Source organism: Dermacentor albipictus, chromosome 6, assembly GCF_038994185.2.
Source record: "Dermacentor albipictus isolate Rhodes 1998 colony chromosome 6, USDA_Dalb.pri_finalv2, whole genome shotgun sequence".
Taxonomy (NCBI): domain Eukaryota; kingdom Metazoa; phylum Arthropoda; class Arachnida; order Ixodida; family Ixodidae; genus Dermacentor; species Dermacentor albipictus.
In genome coordinates, this window is record NC_091826.1 from 23,459,414 (window position 1) to 23,480,000 (window position 20,587).

Below are 20,587 nucleotides of genomic sequence, written 5' to 3' on the forward strand. Positions count from 1 at the left end.
GAACCTGGCCTCGCAACACATCAGCCATTCGAGCTCTTTCTTCTACTGTACCTGAAGGCGATGGACTTGAGCACCCGACTTCAGATGCGCTGCACCTGGCTCAGTGCATGTGAAAGAGCGATCAGGACTCGTGTCTTTTCTCTCTGTTTCTTTCATTTCCCCCACCCCCTCCCCTCGTGTAGGGTAGCAAACTGGACAGACTGTTTACGCTCCTGCCTTTCCTTCATCCCGTCTCTCTCTCTCTATTCATTAATCGAAGGACGCGCGGCGCTTAGTTTCGATACCTGCCAAACGTCTCGGGCATCATTTTGGTCTCACCTGGACTGCCGTAAGCCTCGGCGATGGAGCCGTTCATCTCTCCCAGGAAGCGCGGCGTCAGGTGGACGTACTCCCCGCGCTCACCGCACCCTCGGGGCTGCAGCGTGTACGGAGTGTCACCGTACTGCGGGTTCTCCGCGGCCACCCTCACGTCGGCCATCGGGAAGAGGCTGGCCGCGGTGCTCTTCGCCTCCTGCCTAGCGGGCCACGTGTCCGGGACGGCGATGGTCACGCTGCCGAAGTGCACAAGACCGCGGGTGGCCCGGTGGAGGAACGTCGAGGCAGAGCGGAACAGGGCCTTCGAGAGAGCAGTAAATGGCGAGGTTATCACAGGGATCAGCCGGTTGGGAAAATTCTGACCGCCTGAGCATTCTTTGATAAAGTCAGAATGAGTATTTTTGTCCCGAAAGAGACCAGACCAGACCAGACCAGACCAGACCAGACCAGACAGAGAGAGAGAGAGAGAGAGACAGACAGACAGACAGACAGACAGACAGACAGACAGACAGACAGACAGACAGACAGACAGACAAAGATAGATAGATAGATAGATAGATAGATAGATAGATAGATAGATAGATAGATAGATAGATAGATAGATAGATAGATAGATAGATAGATAGATAGATAGATAGATAGATAGATAGATAGATAGATAGATAGATAGATAGATAGATAGATAGATAGATAGATAGATAGATAGATAGATAGATAGATAGATAGATAGATAGATAGATAGATAGATAGATAGATAGATAGATAGATAGATAGATAGATAGATAGATAGATAGATAGATAGATAGATAGATAGATAGATAGATAGATAGATAGATAGATAGATAGATAGATAGATAGATAGATAGATAGATAGATAGATAGATAGATAGATAGATAGATAGATAGATAGATAGATAGATAGATAGATAGATAGATAGATAGATAGATAGATAGATAGATAGATAGATGAACACAGCTTGGTGGTGGTGGTTTTGAACCCTGTTCCCGATGCGCTACCCATTTGACCACGGACTACCCAGAGACCCAGGTAGGCGGAAACAGAGTGGCACACAAACATACATAGATACACACAAACAAACAAATATGTATGCACACACAGCCACCGGAAAGCGTGTAAAGCACCCTAAAAATGCTGATGCATTAATACGTGGAACGCAGGCTGCATTCAAAGTGAATCAAGCCCTTAAACCTAGAAAGACTTGAGAACTTTTTCTGCGTATGCGATCATTCGGCTACCATGGCAATGGGGGTATAGAGCACCTGCATTTGTCTAATATTAGAGCTTGTGACTTGAAACGTCCTTTCTGCCTTATTTATTAAGCTTTAGTCTTCAAAATTTCAAAAGAAAAAATCACATATTTCTCACACACACATATTCCTGCGCACATGCGTAACCATTACGATTTACCGCACTTATAGAGAATAATTTTGCTGGAAATGATCAGCTTACAAAGCAAAAAAGCCGCTTCCAGCCAAAAGGACGAAGTTTTCATGCAAGTCGATGTGTATTATCCTTCCCAGATCCGGCTGAATCATCACATTGGCAGCTCCCGCAGACACTTTTTCCGGAGTAATCTTTAGCAGCTGTAAGGTCGCTCTGATTGTTCGTGTTCTTATGTGTCACGAATCGGCCACGTGCTGTGTGTATAGAGAGGGGGTTCGCTGCATCCCCCCCCCCCCCATGTCAGCGGGGCAACCGTTTCTGTGTTATGTGGGGTCACGGACCACGCGGTGTTGGTTGACGCGTCGCGGCAGGCGCCAGGCGGGGAGTGCCGATTCCGGGAAATCGGTATTGTGCGCATGGTGTTGGCAGTCCGCCGACGGTCACACAGACCAGCCTTGAAACGGACCGCTGTACAAGGTATTGTGGGTCTGGCGCCCGAGTGCCTGACTAATTGGAGGCGCCGCCGAGGTTAAGAAGGACTTAGCAACTCTGACCCCGTGCCGCATGCAGTGAGCATGGACCTAATCTGCTACGCGTCCGGAACGCAATCGCCAGCCTTGTTGTTGGGTGCGACTGCCTGTGTGGTGTCGAAGGCCAGCTTACCGTGCACGCTGTAGGAATGCGGTGCACACGTAAAGAGTGCATTCGGATGACGGCGTCTTGGAAACACCCACTCGGAGAACTTTGTCTTGTAGACAATAAGTTTGAAGGACAAGGAGAGCCATCCGTCTCCCACACGGCCAAACTTTGAGTACAGCGGCACTTCGTGGTGTCGATGCCCCTGCTTCCGAGACATTTGCGGCCTAGACGCCGTTGGGATTTGAAACGGTCTAGCGGTAACTTGTTCGGGCCTGGCGTGTTTTGCTGAGCCCTCACTAACTACGGAGAAATGAGAGGGCAACAGAGTTTTGGCGAAGAAGGAAAAGAGCTTTGTTTTCCAATATGTTTATTTTTGAGAGTAAGCCCATCCCTGTGGGTTGTGGCTTAAGAAACGGTTGACTCTGATTGGCAACTGAACCTGTGGGACGGGCCAACGGCCCTAACGTTTTTTTTTCTTTGTATATTTGGGCTATAAAAATCGGGACGACATGCTGTCCCTCAGACTTGGCTGAAATCAGGATTGCTGATAGATCAGTGAGCCTCCGTACTATGTACGTTAAAACGAGTCTGGGCTCTAACAGTCATTGAGACAGTAGAAGAGTCAGACTTTGTTTCTCAATTGTTCAAGTTTGTAATGTATTTGTTTTACCTGCCATGTATATAGAAAAGTTTGCCTATAAATATTTCTTGTACATCTGACCTCATCGTTTCCTGCCTGCGTTTGATCAACAACTGCCGATCATCGTCCGAGAAGCTTCAAGTTCCAACGGTGAAGCGAGGACGGAGAAAGAACGAAACTTTACTGCAGCCTTCCTTTTTTTTTGGTAGGACATCTATAGGTAGAATAAGCCGGCGCTTAACCGTTCTCAATTCTCATTGTCATTGTTCTCGTCGCGCTGCCTCTATCGACTGGCGTCTCTACGACGGCGGCCGACGCCCATTGCGCAAATGCGACAACGCGACAAATGAGGTATTGGAGAAAGGACGATGCGGTATATACGCATATCCTGAACTTTATCGGTACATGTATATCCTGAACTAACTTGTTCTCATTTGTTTGTGTGCATTCTAGTGCCCCTCCGCTTGGACCGAGAGGTCTGCAGTATGTATACTAAATAAATAAAATAAATATACCTTGATGTTGTCGATGATCCGCTCGTCGGGCTCCACGGACGGGTGGATGGCGACTACGATGTCTTCGTAAGCGCCCGTCGACTTGTCGACGTGGAGGCCGAGGCCGGATGGCCAGCACAGAGACGCGGCCACGAGAAGAACAGCGGGCCGCATCCTATACGCGGTGCAAGCGCGTTAGATATCAGTCAATCAGTTATTTTAGTACACTTGTAGAAAACGCGGGACGGAACGATATGGCAGGCACCTTACCGTCTAGCTTATAACATGCCCTTGTGCGCAGCGATTTCCCCCCCCCCCCTCCCTCCCCACCAAAAAAAAATAAAATAAAGAAAGATGCCGTAGCGAAGCTTTGCTTATCGCTTGACAGCAGTTGCAGTGCGTTCGCAGAAAGTGTGTCCTAGTCCCAATCCTCAGTAAATTATGTAAAACAGTGCAGTATGAACACGTCCTGTAACATCCCTTAAATGTATGGAATGCAAGTGCGTTAGCAGGCATTCAAAGCCACGTTCCCGCGCGTCCGTCCGTCCGTCCGTCCGTCCGTCCGTCCGTCCGTCCGTCCGTCCATCCGTCCATCCATCCATCCATCCATCCATCCATCCATCCATCCATCCATCCATCCATCCATCCATCCATCCATCCATCCGTCTGTCGGTCTTTGAGTACGCGCCTGCGAGCGCGCGTGCGTGTTGTGAGTGCCCAATGGGATCAAATGGAAGAACCACCCTTCGGATTGCTCTGGTTCATTTTTCCAGAAGAGGAGCGCTCACACCGATCCTAACACAATAAAGAAACTACGGCAAACAGTTCACAAAAGTAAATAAAAGCAGAATGTACGCTAATACAGAGAAGTATAATCATATATCTTGGCTGTATACGCCGCCCCTGTCTCGCGAAAGCTTTCTTCCGAACACACATATGCTCATTCAAAGATAGCAAAGTGGCATAATGCGGGAGCGTGCATAAAAGCTGTCCCTTAGAAGGACTTGGGATCACTAAGTAAGAACGAGCTTCACATCCCAAGTAGAAAGGCTAAAGCTTGCAGGGTACTTTTGGCAAGCATCGCCGAGCCCCTCATTTTTTTCACTATTTCAAACTATTTCAAAAGCAAAGGCCCGGGGGTGGGGGGTGGAGGTCACTCAGCCTGAAAGCCCCTTGCGGCAAACTGTTACAGTAATTCCACATATGAACGAGATATCGCACAATCTAAAGAGCAACGTGAACAGGGCAGGCGTTACGGTACCGTTCATTGCCCCGAATAAGCTCCGTAGCCTATGTCACAAAGTCAATCTAGAGACCGCGACTAACATAGGCTGAAAAAAAAAAGGCATGGAAAGAAGTTTGTTAAGTAGCGATGTAATGTCGCTCACCGGATTCCTCTTACCTGCGGGTGTTTGAAAAAAAAGGAGGGGGGGGGGGACGTTATGTTAATGACCGGCACGAGCGAACACTGAAATAAAGTATACAAGCAAGCAAGATGCCTTCCACATCGCGAAATGTGGCGATGAGTGCAGGCGTAAGCTTCCCATCCCTTTCACTACTTCCAGGGGACATATCATCCCTATCGGAGTGATTTCGTCCCATCATTTCCACGCATACTCCTTTTACGTCTTTTCATTCTTTTTTTTTCTTGTTGAGCGGTATACTCCACATGCAACTTTAGAAAATAAACATTAAACACTTGGCTGTTAGTCGGTGTCGGCGTCTGTCCCTTCCTTACGTCTTGTTCTCTTGGGCTGTTTCTACTCAAGCCATGAGACCAACCAGGCCAAATGCGCATGCAATTCTGACGTGCATAATGGCTTCAACCTCCTCTCCACAAGCACAAGATGGACAACTTACTCTGCACAATCGGAAGGAACAAAAAAATTGAAGCTAAAGCCGTCCTCGATGATTACCTATGTCGCGCCAAGCATTTGTGAAAGATCGAGACGACACAAACGTGTGAGCAAAATTTTTATTTCGCAAGTGCTTGCCGCTATCCCTACACCCCTACTTTATGTATACTTGATAAATAGAGATAAAAAACAAGCACGTTATTTATTAAATAAACATAAAGTATCTCTCTCCTTGTCATTGCATCACGTTCACTGATCTATCTATGGGGATCTTCTGTAGGTCTACATCATTTTTCAAGTGCTGTTGGCGATGTTCATGAGAACGTTTGAATAATACTCACCCTCAAGTACGTTGACAGAAGTGGCCCGGACTAAGGTAGCCTGCTTGTTAAGCGCATATAGCGACGATAAAGTGTTATCTCTCTGTGCACATATTGCCGCTTCGTGAGTCAGTGTTCGTTGCCCGTTTGTTTCCTTGAGCCCCGTGTTTTTTTCGCATAACACAATGCGTCATCCGTAGCAAAAAAAAAAAAGAAAAGAAATAAGATATGGGGTTTTACGTGCCAAAACCACTTTCTGGTTACGAAACACGCTGTAGTGGGGAACTCCGGAAATTTCGACAACCTGGGGTTCTTTAACGCGCACCTAAATTTAAGTACACGAGTGTTTTCGCATTTCGCCCCCATCGAAATGCGGCCGCCGTGCCCGGGATTCGATCCCGCGACCTTGTGCTCAGCAGCCCAACACCATAGCCACTGAGAAACCACGGCGGGTTATCCTTAGCAATTAAAACATTTAAAGGACGACCGTCCTTTAAAGGACGCTCGTCCTTTACTTGGAGAGAAGGGTTTTCCCGCTGCCTCACTCCAAGCTAAGCAGGCAGCAGGTGGTCACGCTCAGACTCTTGCAAACTAACTCCTACGCAAATCCGGCGTTCCTTAACAGCGTATATCCTGAGATTTCCCCGAATCGTTCTTGCGTGGCCTGTGGTGAGGTTGCTACTTTGCATCAGATGCTCTGGGAGTGCGGGTCGCTGGGCCCGAAGTTCACCAAGGAAGCGTGGGACGCCCTCCTGCGAAGTCCCGTCTTTGATGACCAAATCCTGGCCGTCCAGCGCGCCCGCGATCGGGCCGGCAGGCTAGACCTGTCAGTCCCGCCGTAGGATTAGCCGGGTGCGCTTTTTATCGCGTTTTGCTGCTGGACCCAATAAAAGTTTAGGTATTCACTCACTCTCTCAGACCACTTGGTCGGTGCAAAATAGATAGATAGATAGATAGATAGATAGATAGATAGATAGATAGATAGATAGATAGATAGATAGATAGATAGATAGATAGATAGATAGATAGATAGATAGATAGATAGATAGATAGATAGATAGATAGATAGATAGATAGATAGATAGATAGATAGATAGATAGATAGATAGATAGATAGATAGATAGATAGATAGATAGATAGATAGATAGATAGATAGATAGATAGATAGATAGATAGATAGATAGATAGATAGATAGATAGATAGATAGATAGATAGATTAAAATGGCTGAAGTAGAAAAAGGTTGCTAATAGCTTTGATATTTTTTTCATACCAAGTTTCGGTTTTGAGTGTGGTGTTTCTGACTAAACGTCTTCGGTTACTAACACTGAATGGCAGGCAGCAATCGTGATTTGTTCGATTAGGGCAGGAACAGAGGATGAGGAAGTACGGCGCGGGACTCGATTTCTCTTGAAAGCATGGTCAGAGGAGACACACCGACGCAAGATACCCGGATGCGGCGGCATCACACAGTGTAACTCAGAGCGATGAGCAAAACGAGAACAAGGTGTAAGCAGGAGCCAACGTTTCGACAAGTGGACTTGTCTTCAAGGCGACGTATGCTTTCCCCGCCACAGTTTATATAGGTGGGGTGCTTCTAAAGGGGAGAGGGTGTGAGGGCCGATTTACGCTCGAGCCGCCCATCGCCGCAAGCCGCACCGCACGCTTGCGGTGGCGCGAACAATTGCACTTATCCAGCACTTGTGCACAAATTACCATTTACACTGTGTGCACAGCGTATACCTTACACATTGTAAACCGAAATTTGTGCACAAGCGTTTGATACGTGCAATCTTTCGCGCGACCGCACGCGTGCGGTGCGGCTTGCGGCGATGGGCGGCTCGAGCGTAAATCGGCCCTATGGGTGCGGCAGCGAGGGAAGGTGTGATAGCGTTTTCCCCAGTGTAATTCAGAGGGGACGGCAGAAAGTTAGGTGGGCGGATGAGATTAAGAAGTTTGCAGGCACGGCATGGCCACAATTAGTACATGACCGGGGTTGTTGGAGAAGTATGGGAGAGGCCTTTGCCCTGCAGTGGGCGTAACCAGGCTGATGATGATTATGGTGATGTTGATTATTATTATTATTATTATTATTATTATTATTATTATTATTATTATTATTATTATTATTATTATTATTATTATTATTATTATTATTATTATTATTATTATTATTATTATTATTATTATTATTATTATTATTATTATTATTATTATTATTATTATGAGTTCAGAGGGCACGCGATGTGCACCCCCTGTTTCGCAACCGCACTTTTGCTCCAATTTTACGATTACTTGGGCGCAGTTGATGTTCTGGAATATTCGAAAGAAGTATTCGAAAAATATTCTCATTCACGAATAGCGATCATTCGATTCGAAGACCGAGTCGAGTGCGGCACTATTCGATTCGCTATTCGAAAGTTTCGAATATTCGATGGCTCTTATAGCACAGCGTTCTGCCTTCAGCTGCTGGCACGAGCGTTCCGTGCCCGCCCACTAAGCCGTACAGTGTCTCCGCGCTTCCAGTTGTCAGTTAATTCGCCCTCGTTCTCCCATATTCTAGCCTCATTAGCTCAAGTGGTAGAGTGACCCCACCCCCGAGCGACATCCCTCCCCCCTCCAGGTTTGCAAAAAAAAAAAAACTGCATTAGGATGCCCCCCCCCCTCCCCCTACCATAAGCAAACGGTACAAAAATCTTCGTTTATAGCCTTTTTTTTTATTCAGATAATAATAACCAAAGTGCAACTAAGGGCTCGTCATACCTGCGTGTTCCACATTATTACATGCATATCCGACCGCAAAGACCATGTTTGCAAGGTTCAAGAGTGTCTCCCCAACGTTAAAGAACCCCTGCAGGTGGTGCAAATTTCCGCAGTCCCCCACTACGGCGTGCCTCATAATCAGAAAGTTGTTTTGGAAAATAAAACCTAATAATTAAAATTTTAAGTGCCACCCCGGGACAGAGCTTCTGAACTTTTCTTTCTTTCCTATAGGGCCACATCGGATTGCAATTTGTTATCGACGAAAGTCGGCGGAGCCACGCGGAACTCTGTTGATGTCTAAAACTGATAGAGCGCAACGTAGAAAAGAAGAAACAAGCCGAGCCGGCCAGATAAAGGAACACCGCTCTGTTCGTTTACCTGGCCGCGGCTCAGCTTGTTCCTTCCTTTCTATGTTGCGCTGTACCAATTTTAGAATGCAATACCTACTCGCCCAATCCTCAACCCTAGTGATCTGCTGATGTGTTTTACGCCTTGAAACTGGACGAAATTTTTTCACCCGTGAAGCTTTCCTCCTGAGAAATCGGTATTGGGTTTCCTTTGCAGGACAATTTTTCTTTTTCGTGTGTCGTTCTTTATACGAGCTATAGGTACTATGGTACCTCTGCAATGTCACGGTTCTTCGTAACGCCAAGGATGCTTGCTTGTAACGTCACGCCCGAAGTCTCGAACACTAGAATAACGCTTAGAACGATCGAATTTGTTCGCTTGCGGGTTTGCTAAGTGACGACAGTGCAGCGCGGCGTACAAAAGAACGTTAATCGTGTTGCGCTGATTGCGCAAACATTCCTTCGGTTTTGCATGACTGGGGTCGCCTATATCTATAAGTTAACGAGAAAGGGTAAATCTCAATGGATCTTCCAAAAGGACTTCTTCTTGGGCAAGTTCGTGCTTAGATTTCCTTGGTATACTTTGTGGCGCAAAATACATTTCTGGAAAAGGGACAGAAGAAAGGGAGACAGTGAAGCGCCAACTACCAACTGTTTAATGACAGCCTGAACAAACGTATAGAAGAAAATACAACTTCCGCTCATGCGCAGGGAGCCAAAGTGTGACAGAACAACGTGGTCATGATATCATGCTTTGGATGAAGCACATTTCTGCAGAATGGCGCTTCACTGTCTCCCTTTCTTCTGTCCCTTTTCCAGAAATGTATTTTGCGCCACAAAGTATACCTAGGAACTCAATGGATCTGCTTAGCGCAATCACTGACTCTGGACTACCGAGCCTGCTTCCTCTTTCTTTTTTTGTCTATTGTCTATTTGAACTATCAAATAAAATGATATGGCGTACGGCCTCGCTTACCTTGAATATCGTGAGCCGCTGTTAGGAAGGTACGAACCGTCTCCGGGTCACGCCGACGACCTGAGTGAACGTTTTTTTTCTGTCAGTACCGGCAAAAAAAAAAATCACGGAAGCATCGACGCAGGCGCATTCGCGAGTCGACTAGATGTGCACCTCGTGAGGACGAGTTCCGTTTACTTATACGGCGTGTGAAACTACAGCCCTTACCTGGCCTTGTGAAAGAAAGATAGAAGCACCCCGTTATTTCGGGGCCGACGACAACGGCGGCAGCTCGACGGTGTACCACGACGTCTCAGATAAGATAAGCCGACAGAATAATCTCTGGGCGCGCGCAAGTAGCTCGCTTTGGTTACCCTAATCAGAGTTTATCAGTCCGAACGCAGAATTTAAAAAAAGGAAGATCTAAAGATACGGTTAGACTCTGCTTATTGCGTCGGCTTTTTTTTTTTTTGCTTTTTCAGGACAGCGCAGCAACGAGCAGTTCTGTCGTGTACGTTAGTGGCACGGTGGGGGCTATATGCCAGCCATGCTACAGAAGGGGTCAGCCTGATGGCAGACCTTAATAATAATATATGGGGTTTTACGTGCCAAAACCACTTTCTGATTATGAGGCCCGCCGTAGTGGGGGACTCCGGAAATTTTCACCACCTGGGGTTCTTTAACGTGCACCTAAATGCAAGTACACGGGCGTTTTCGCATTTCGCCCCTATCGAAATGCGACCGCCGTGGCCGGGATTCGATCCCGCGACCTCGTGCTCAGCAGCCTAACACCATAGCCACTGAGCAACCGCGGCGGGTAGATGGCAGACCTTGACGGCACTTGCTGCTCCTGAGCGTGCACTTTCCGTGTCAAATACGTCACAACGAGTCGATCAATCCGCGTGTCTCTCGCGGAAATGTGAGCGTAATGCGCCGCACTTCCTTAACAAATGTCCACGGTCTTTCTTTTTTTATTATTCCAATAACTCACAAGCTCCTTTACATGGGAGCATTGTGTGAGTGGGACAATACACATGGAAGTCGCAGAAGCATAAGAGGAAATACATCGATTGAAGAAAAAAACGTTATACAGTTGTTAGCGACAAACACCGGACATTATACTCTTAAAATCAAGGAAAAGCAGTTATACAAATTTTAGGGTTTTAGAAATGTCGCTCTGTAAAAAAACGGAACACGACTAGCTTGGCGGTAAAAAGAGGTAAATCCTCTTTTTCGCATCTTCCTCGCGTGGTCCACGTCCCCTCTAGCCCTAAGCCCGCTCCCCTAAATAACCGCACATATATTTTATTCATGTTACCCCTAAAGGCCCTCACGGGGAGGGTAATACACAGGGGGGGGGGGGGGTGCGATACAATCATTAATAACGCTGTACATACTAGAAAGAGCAACAATAATACACAGAGCAAAATTGAAAAAAAAAATGTAGTGAAAACGTAAAGCACAATACGAAAGGAAAGGATGAACAAAAGAAGAACGAACAAAATATTATTGCACACTTCCATCAAAGCGAAGTAAATATATCTATAGCAGATTCTTTCGATTGTTCGGTGCCAAAATAAAAGATTTGTCGGCGTGCGGATATCATCAGCCCACGATGCTGATATCAGCCCACGACTCTTTCACACCCAGCGGCGCGCGAAAGAGTCGAGAGACAGCGATAAGCGCAGCAAATATGCATTGTCCGTGAGATAAAACACCTAGTGACCTCTTCCCTTCGCATGCATGTGCTATGTCGCGCTGGGTAGAAATCACGGACGAGTGACTCTCACTTCCGTGACGTCATCGTCCCTCTATCAGGTAAACGGCTATGCGAGCGCAAGGTACAGTTCCGCGTTGGTGTCATATTTATTGCAAGCGCTTGGAGCTGTTCGCTTGGAACGCTGGCCAAGCTGCTAAAGAAAAAAGTTAGAAGGAGCTGTGCAAGGTACGACCTTAAGAGCTACAGTGCTCGGTCGTCAAACTCCTGCCGACTGAACAGCGTGTATTTCATAATTGTATCTTGCATCGTCTTTTTTATGTCTTCTTTTCTTTTTCGTTGAACAGCTCGGCTAACGTTAGCTGGGACACGCGGTACAGCCTGTTTGAATCTCACAATACTTAGAATGATAGAATAGAATTTATTGACAGGAAAGACAGAGAGGTCGACCTGAGCTAGTGGGCTCTCGTCTGCTACTCTGCACTGGGGAAGAGGGAAGGGGAGTGAAAGTACTGGGATGGATTAAAAAAAAAATAAATTATGGGGTTTTACGTGCCAAAACCACTTTCTGATTATGAGGCACGCCGTAGTGGAGGACTCCGGAAATTTCGACCACCTGGGGTTCTTTAACGTGCACCTAAATCTAAGTAAACGGGTGTTTTCGCATTTCGCCCCCATCGAAATGCGGCCGCCGTGGCCGGGATTCGGTCCCGCGACCTCGTCTGGGATGGATGATGATGATAAGAGAAGTGGTGAGTGCATATATATATGAGACAGTTGCCTTGCTATAGAGCCGCTCGTCAAGCTTGGTGTCCTGCAGAAACTTTAACAATACTTTAGTTGCACGAGCTGACGTTGCAATGTCAGGCCATGGGCCGAGGATAGCTTCCTCCGACAGTGGTCGTCTGCCGAGGCTGGCTAGGAAACTTTCCAACGTCCTTCCCTCCAGCATATATGCTGGGCAATCGCGCAGTATGTGTTCCAGTGTTTCAGGCACCCGGCAGTGTTTACAATCAGGGCTGTTCGATTGGCCGATGAGGTGCTCGTAGCAACGGCTGAAAGCCACGCCCAGCCGAATCCTGCGTAGCAAGGACGTTTTGCTCCGCGTAACCTTCGGGGGCAAACTCACAATACTTAGATTCGTAATTTGCAACATGTTTATACCTGTGTGGCTTGTGAAAATTTAACATTGTATATGTACAAATTATGCACCCACCTCTTAGTTAAAAGGAAGCTGTAAGGTTTTCCAGAAAAAATGAGTGAACATCTGTACATAATGGTTGTACACGGTCGCGGAGGCTGCGAAGGAACGGAACACTAGTGTTGACGTCACTACACCGCGGTTTCCGGTCTCCGCTCGCATCGTCAGCGTCAGCAGCAGCGCGCGGCATTCGACGGGGGGCGGAGCTACAGCGCAATTTCAACCGACGATTACGTCGCTCCTAATTGAAAAAAAAACCAAATTTTACCTAAATATTTTATAAGGTTCTCGCATCCGTATATGAGCGTCTTATTGAATTCGACAGACTCTTCAGCTTCCCTTTAATACCCCATTTATTAGGGGTAAAACGATGGATGGATGGATGGATGGATGGATGGATGGATGGATGGATGGATGGATGGATGGATGGATGGATGGATGGATGGATGGATGGATGGATGGATGGATGGATGGATGGATGGATGGATGCTATGGGCGCCCCCTTTGAAACATGGTGGTGGGTTGCGATCAGCAAGCTCTCGCTCTTATTTCGTCTAACGTCCTACCTATCCCTTTGGAAAAAGCGAAATGAAATGATGAAGCGCCATCTGGGGAATAGGACCTCCGACAGCCCTGCATGCTGGAGCCGCTGATGGACTCCTCACCGAAACGTAGGCACAGACGTGTTTTAATTAATTGATAAGTCAGACATGGTTGAATGAAAAGACTGCAGAAAGCCTGCGCAATATTCAGAGCCATTCCACTATGTCAAGGTTGATGACCAGCGGAGCTTTATACATGGTGATAGACATGTTGATAATAAATATGTTGAGTGAAAATAAAAAAAACACCTACCACAATGAATTCTGTTCTTTTTTTGCGATTTTTGCTGTTGTTGTTTTATTGTACTCCATACTCAATTGTTCTTTTTTTTATCTTTAACCTTCTTTTGTTTGCTTTTTGGGATTATTTGGGCATCAAGGTGACTATCGGTTTGTGGTCGCCATATGTACGGCCAGTGGCTCTGTGGCGACAGTGGAAAGGTTCTTGGCCAATGTGAGATCTGTACGCGACTGATGACGCGTCGTGGGCACACTGCGTGTTCGTGTCGCATTGAATGCCGAACCGTTCCGAGGGAGACGGCACGAACTACTTTCCGTCCGGCCGAGATACACGTCCACGTTGAAGTCACCCACAAATACGATGGGAGTGGAGTCGGCAGGGGTGATCCAACCAAAAGGCCTACGCCATTTGCCGTCTGCGGCGCGATCCTCGTCCGTTATCACGTGACGCGCCAGCCGGTCGCCGCCCACATTCCCGCATCTGTTCGTCACGGCGTCGTTCTTCGCAGGTACCCGCCGTGGTTGCTCAGTGGCGATGGTGTTGGGCTGCTGAGCACGAGGTCGCGGGCTCGAATCCCCGCCACGGCGACAGCATTTGGATGGGGGCGAAAATACCCGCGTGCTTCGATTTAGGTGCACGTTGAAGAACCCCTGGTGGTCGAAATTTCCGGAGTCCTCTACTAAGGCGTGCCTCATAATCAGAAAGTGGTTTTGGCACGTTAAACCCCATGATTTATTTTTTTTTCTTCGTAGGTGCGCTGTTCTTTCGCAGTCCTCACCGCAAGCCGCCCACCCGTTGCACGGGTGGAAGGAAACTGAGATAAGATTAACGTAGTTTGCCTATAGCAGAGCTCGTGACGTCAATCAAACCGCAATCCGTACTAAACAGTGTCTATACTCCGTACTTACTTTTGGGGCGCGTTGGTTCAACTTGAAACATATATTGTGTGTATTGCTTGTGTGTACGGTGTCTCCCTTCTTGTGGTCGTCTGTTCGCGCTGTTACCCATATGTTTCAAGTGCCTATTCCGGTTTTACTTTCCTTACTACGATATTTTTTTTTTCTATCGCAATACGTATTGACACTTCTCGCGACTAAACGCAATTGGGGCACACATACCTGGCGATACGCTTTAACCTTGAGCTCCTTTAGCTGTGGGCTGGCCGCCATCTTTTTTGCATGCGCACACAGACCGCCAAAACCTAGCGTATAACAGCTACGCTGTAAAAAATAAAAATAAAATAAAATAAAAAATAAATAAATAAAAAGGGTTCTCCCAAGAATAAAGCACAATCTCTATGCCTCTTTCTGTGCCAGATCTGATTTCCCTATTCGGATACGTGTTATAGTCAGAAAAGTTCTCATTAAACAACCGGCGAAACGATACGACTCAAATTTGTTGCATTTAAAAGGCTTTCTTTCTTTTGACTACTTGGACTCGACCTTTACCTAGGTCCCGATTATTTATTTGTTTGTTTGTTTGTAATTGTTTGTTTGTTTGTTTGTTTGTTTGTTTGTTTGTTTGTTTGTTTGTTTGTTTGTTTGTTTGTTTGTTTGTTTGTTTGTTTGTTTGTTATCTACAATCTATAACAGTATCCTCAAGTCCGAGAGAGTGTTATAGAGCATGGCACTAATTATTGCATATCGTGCATAAAATATAACTGATCAAATCAACAAAACTGGAATGTAGTGAGCGCCGTATTCAGGGGGCATTGTCACTCTCTGGTATATCAGCTTTGGGGAGCCATGCTTTCGGTGTACGTCAAGAAACCCCATAAAGTCATAATGATTCTATAGCGTCCCCCCCCCTCCCCATCCCTCAAACACCCACGGCGCAGCCGTTGTCACCGTTATCGTCGTCGTCGTTGTTGTTGTCATCGGCGTCGTCTCAATTTCAGGACGTTACCCTCGTAATATAATGAATTGTTACCGTTTCATTTTTTTTTCTTTATCTGCAGTTAACAATCCCTGGGTAGGCCAGCGGCCAGAATGCCCGCCAATCCACGCTTTAACACGTCATAAGCAAATGCGTGAGAAACACACAAATGATCTCGTTAGGCAACCGACAAATAAAGGAAAAGCTTTTAAACGAGTTTTTACTGCATTTAAAATTAAATGCTCGAATATTTTCTTACAAAAATTGCCGATAATTGGTAAAATTAAAAAAGAAAACTTGAAGCCCGAATTTTACAAATCCATAATTCTGTGCCAAGAACCGATATCGCATTTCTGTGAGCTGCATCTTTTAGAGCATCTAAAACGGGTAGATCCGATATACGAGTTTATAGATTGTGTGAAATACTGGCGATGTTTGCGAGCACCTAAAAAATCACTAGTGTATTACAGAATGGTGTATAACACAGCAATCTTGTCCACTTTAGGTACACTAATAGGTACAGTTTGCAGAATTGCGATATCCTTTACTTTTTTGCCGAGTTAGACAGTTGTACAGATGTCATAATTTAGTGTCTTAAAATATTGCAACGTTCGATTTATTTTTTAGGAAATCGATGCCTAAAAAATTTGCTTTCTACTGTCGGTACATTCTGACCTTTTCTCTCTCTCTCTTTTTCATTTTTGTAACACTCAATAAACGTCACGAGACTTCGGTGTCGTGGTCTCCGAGAAAAACGTTTTTTTTTTTCCCGTTACCATGTACTTAGATAGCAGCTCCTGACGTAAAGCTTCCTTTTAAACCTCCATAATTTCTTCCTGCTCTTCTTTTCTTTCTTCCTCTTTTTTTTCTCTCTCTCTCTCTCTCTCTTTGTACACGGACTGGAGAAGCTCAGCAAAACATCCACAACGTTTGCAGCACCGAGATCAAGAGATACAGCTCATCCGCAGCCCTTTATTTACGTTCGCCCCACGACTCTGCAGTTATCGGTGACGAGAAAAGCCCGCGCGCCAGAGGTCAGGCTCGAAATAGCACAGCTCACGCATTGCGATACGCTTCACTATGCGCCGTCAACCTGCGTCAAAGAGACTGCCGCCAAACATGTCCTCCGAGATTCGCCAGCGCCCGACCTTGGCGGCCATGCGCCAGCCACGCAGCTTCCTGCAAAAAGCTGGCGCTGCGATCGTTGAACTACTGTGGGCATAGAGGTACAGTGAACTACACTGTAATAAATGTATCAGGACTATCTTTTTTTTACATGCACTTTGTGCGGGCTCGTGTATACGAGTGTAGTGCCGGGCAGGGTCTATGACGTTGCGTGCTGCTCTTGGCTCGCTGGGCTGTAGCCAATCAGAGCAGACGACTGCGCGTCTTCTTCTGCATCAGCAGACGAAAAGCGCCTGACTCCGTGCTTCCCCTGACTTCGCACTTACTGGTTGCGTATGTGCCCCTACTGCCTGAAACCTAAGCGCCAATATACACGAGTTCCCTCTCACCAACAAATCTAGACTAACTGCAGAGAAATACATGGCGAGAGCGCAGAGCACGAAGATCACTTCTCAATGCGTCTAATACAGCGCTGAGTCTGAAACAGCCCGCACCATCTGTACAAGATAACTTTATCTTCTCTGAAGAATTAGCTCACCTTCCTCCGTGGCACATGGTCACGCCAGCACTTCGTTACCGTATTTGCAGCGAATATTCACTATCATCGCTATATCAGTGCAGACCGAGCCGACAGTATCAGACAAAATGGCGCCACGCGTTTGCAACGCCAGCCTGTTTAATTGTTTGTCGTCTGCTGTCTACGCCCATCATAACCGCAGTGTAAAAAGTGTACTTTTCATGGTAAACTACAGCTATAGAAATGTTGTCGCGTAGGTGGACGGAGCTACATTTTTCTACATCAAGTAAAAAAAGAATGGCGACTTCCTACACTATAGTGCGAAGGTAAGATGAGTACAGGTGCTTCCGTTACTTCTTTGATGCCTTGCACTACGAAGGCTACGACGTAACGGCCGTACACGTTTTTACACGGCCGTTTACGGCCGTACAGGGCAGTAAACGCTTTTAGCTACACGTACGCGACGCACGCCAAGAGGGACCCCGTAGCTCCATCTATCGGGAAATGTGAACTCGGCGGTAGCCAATTCAATCCTGTCGCCGTGTTTCGATGCGAGCCTGCTGCGCGTGCGCGGCCCGCTATCGCTTGTTCGTGGTCTTGCGGAACTCCCGCGCGAAGCTGTCTACGCGCGCAAGAAACGCACGCAAAGAATTGAATCTCACGTACGTACGTGAGACGCGCGCGCGCGCGCCCGCTACGTTCTACGCATGCGCACTGCTCACACGTAGAAGCTCTACGTACGCAAAGCCTCTACGTACTACGTGTAACTACTAATAGCCCACGCGTCACTCACGCGCAGCCTCCCGCGATCGCGAGACTCGCCCCACATTTCGCTCCATTTGTAACGTGCCGCACGAGTAACATTATCCGCGCCAGCCAATATATGCTTATCTTAAACTAACTTAAGCTATAACTTAAAATGTAAGCTTCTTTTAAAGCTAAAACCGCTGTTAAAATATAATTCGCTCCTTGCACGGATCGAAGTTTATCTGTGTGGTGGAAGCCAGTGTGTGAGAATCGATGATGAGTGCCCTGCTCCTGCACCTGTTAAGTCGGTCATCCCACAAGGATCTGTTCTCGGGCCTCTGTTCTTTTTAATCTTTATTAATGGCGTAGTTCGCCACCTACCCGTCAAAATTAAGCTACACACTTACGAGTGCATCATCTACACCCGCATTCACAATTCCAGCGACCAGGCTGTACTTAATGATGATTTAGAGAAAAATTGCAACGTGGTGCTCAGATTGGTAAGTGACAATAAACGTAAAAAAAATCAGTTGCGATGATCATAACACGGAAGCGACAGTCGTTAAGTTTCTCGTGCTGCATAGGTGGCAACCCTCTCTCAGAGGCAAACAGCTATAAATATGTGGGTGTAATAGTAACATTGGATCTAGGGTGGAATGGACCCATATCGGAAGTTGTGAAGAGGGCCATGCGAAAATTTGGTTACCTAAAGGGACAATAAAGCGAAACAATAAATCAGTTTAGACTAATCAATCATTGTTTGAGAACCCTCCAGGCAGTCATATAAAAAAAACTGTTTGATTATTCGATGAGAAAATGGAGGTCCAAGTATCAGTATTTGAATCTCGCGCCGAAACCCCAGCGCCGGTACGTCAGCGTGACGTCAGGGATTCCAAAGTATGTTTTCGCATTTGGGCCGCGTTGGCCGAATAAAGGTTCCCGAAACTTGCCATGTTTAATATTTCGTTCCCTTGGAACACAATGTAGTCAATCTGGACCGCTATATATATTTAGTAGGCCCTAGAAGATGCCATCAAAATCCAAGACGTCACAGCCCCTAGGTGCGGGAACTTGAGTAGGCGTCGCCACACGTATTTCGTTCTTGCGCTTTTTCTGGCTTACCAAACGTCTTATCGTTGTACGAGTGGTGTTCTTGGTGTTGTAGAACGGTAATTTACTGATGCTGAAGAAATCACTTTTCACTTTAGTGTCCCTTTAAGAAGGACCCTTCCACAGTGCACACACGAGGTTAAATTAATAGCATTTAAAACCTTAATTCGTTCTGTGATAGAATATGGATCAATTGTTTGGGATCCGTACACTGGAGGCACCATAAGCAAGCTATAATCTGTCAAAAATAAAGCGGTTAGGTCTGTACACCGTTCACATAGTCGGCGTAATTCTGCGAGTGTTCTGGTAAAAAAAAAAAAGCAGGTCTAGATTATTTACAAAAGCGGCGCCAACGCGACCGATTAAAGTACATGCACTTGCTATTCCACAATAAACTTGGTATATACAAATACACATACATATTGCCACCTGGTGTTTTGAGCCAGCGCTGCGTGCCCAGCAAAAACGGTGATTGAAGACGACGAAGTCAAGGATCTTGCGCCGGCTGGTGAACCGTCCTCCTTGTGTCTGACGTTTTCGTGTCTGGCTGCTGATCCTGCTGCTTATTCTTGCCTTAGCGCGTGACAAACTGGTGGAGGTGCTGGGTAATCTAATCTATGCACCAAACCCCTCCGGGCAGCAGGAGCTCCAGCCCCGTACCGGTGGTTACGCCTGTACACCGCGCCAGCAGAAGGATCCGTGGACAAGCCCCTGAGTTTGGACTCCTCCCAGAGAAAATGGCAGCTCCGACCACCCCAACCGGTATGGAAGGCACAACGCCGATTCATTGTATGCTACTCAATCCGCGAACGCCGAATCCCTTCCACGGCGCCATACATGAGGACGTTGAAGATTGGCTGTTGCACTATGAACGTGTTGCCGCGTTCAATAAGTGGGATGACGCAGACAAGCTGAAAAATGTCTATTTCAGCCTTAACGATGGCGCACGTGTATGGTACGAGAACCGTGCAGATGCCTTAACTTCATGGGCAGAATTCAAAAGGCGGATTCTTGAGACATATGCGAGCCCTGATCGCCGAGAGCGAGCTGAGCGTGATCTCCAGTCCCGTATCCAAATGCCGAACGAGAGTGTCGCAATGTACGTCGAGGACATGACGCGTCTCTTTCGACGAGCCGACTCCAGCATGTCGGAAGAAAAGAAGGTGCGGTACCTGATGCGCGGAGTGAAAGAGCAGCTGTTCGGCGGTCTCGTGCGCAGTCCTCCCAAGACTGTGTCAGAGTTTCTTTCCGAGGCCATCACCATGGAGCAGACTCTTCGCCAGCGGACACCATCATACGACCGTCAAGTGAACACTGCCTCCCCTACGGACTTCTTCGGAGCTCTCGGGGGTCACGTCGATTTCTTTCGAGAGCTCATTCGTTCCGTGATCCGCGAAGAACTCCAGAGACTGTCGGTACCTTCACAGCCGACGCTCAGCTCCTTGTCCAGCGTTCTCCGTGACGAAGTTCAGCATGCGCTAAAAGAACCACCCTTCAATACAGAAGCTCGACCGCTAAGACATGACAGCCCACATATGTCATATTCGCAAGCTTTGAGGCAACCTGCCCCACCTCCCTCCTCGCTTCGCGCCGCGCGCCCGGCCATGCTCGAGGCCGTCCAAGCTGCCTCGTATTACCAGGACCACCGACACGCCCCGAGGAAATCAGACGTGTGGCGGGCACCTGATCGCCGTCCCCTTTGCTTTCACTGTGGCGAA

General features: G+C 47.0%; 1 protein-coding gene across 1 annotated transcript in view; it reads right to left on the bottom strand.

Annotated features, from left to right (window-relative positions):
• Positions 1 to 9,917, bottom strand: part of LOC139060881 (calcium-activated chloride channel regulator 1-like) — a 30,921-nt gene extending 21,004 nt beyond the window's left edge. The window contains exons 1-3 of the mRNA XM_070540148.1: positions 9,756 to 9,917; positions 3,515 to 3,668; positions 319 to 616 (exon numbers count right to left, since the gene is read on the bottom strand). Of these exons, the coding sequence (XP_070396249.1) occupies positions 319 to 616; positions 3,515 to 3,667 (451 nt within the window). The 5' untranslated portion in view covers position 3,668; positions 9,756 to 9,917. The remainder of the gene's footprint in view (positions 1 to 318; positions 617 to 3,514; positions 3,669 to 9,755) is intronic.
• Between the last annotated feature and the right edge of the window lie 10,670 nt (positions 9,918 to 20,587).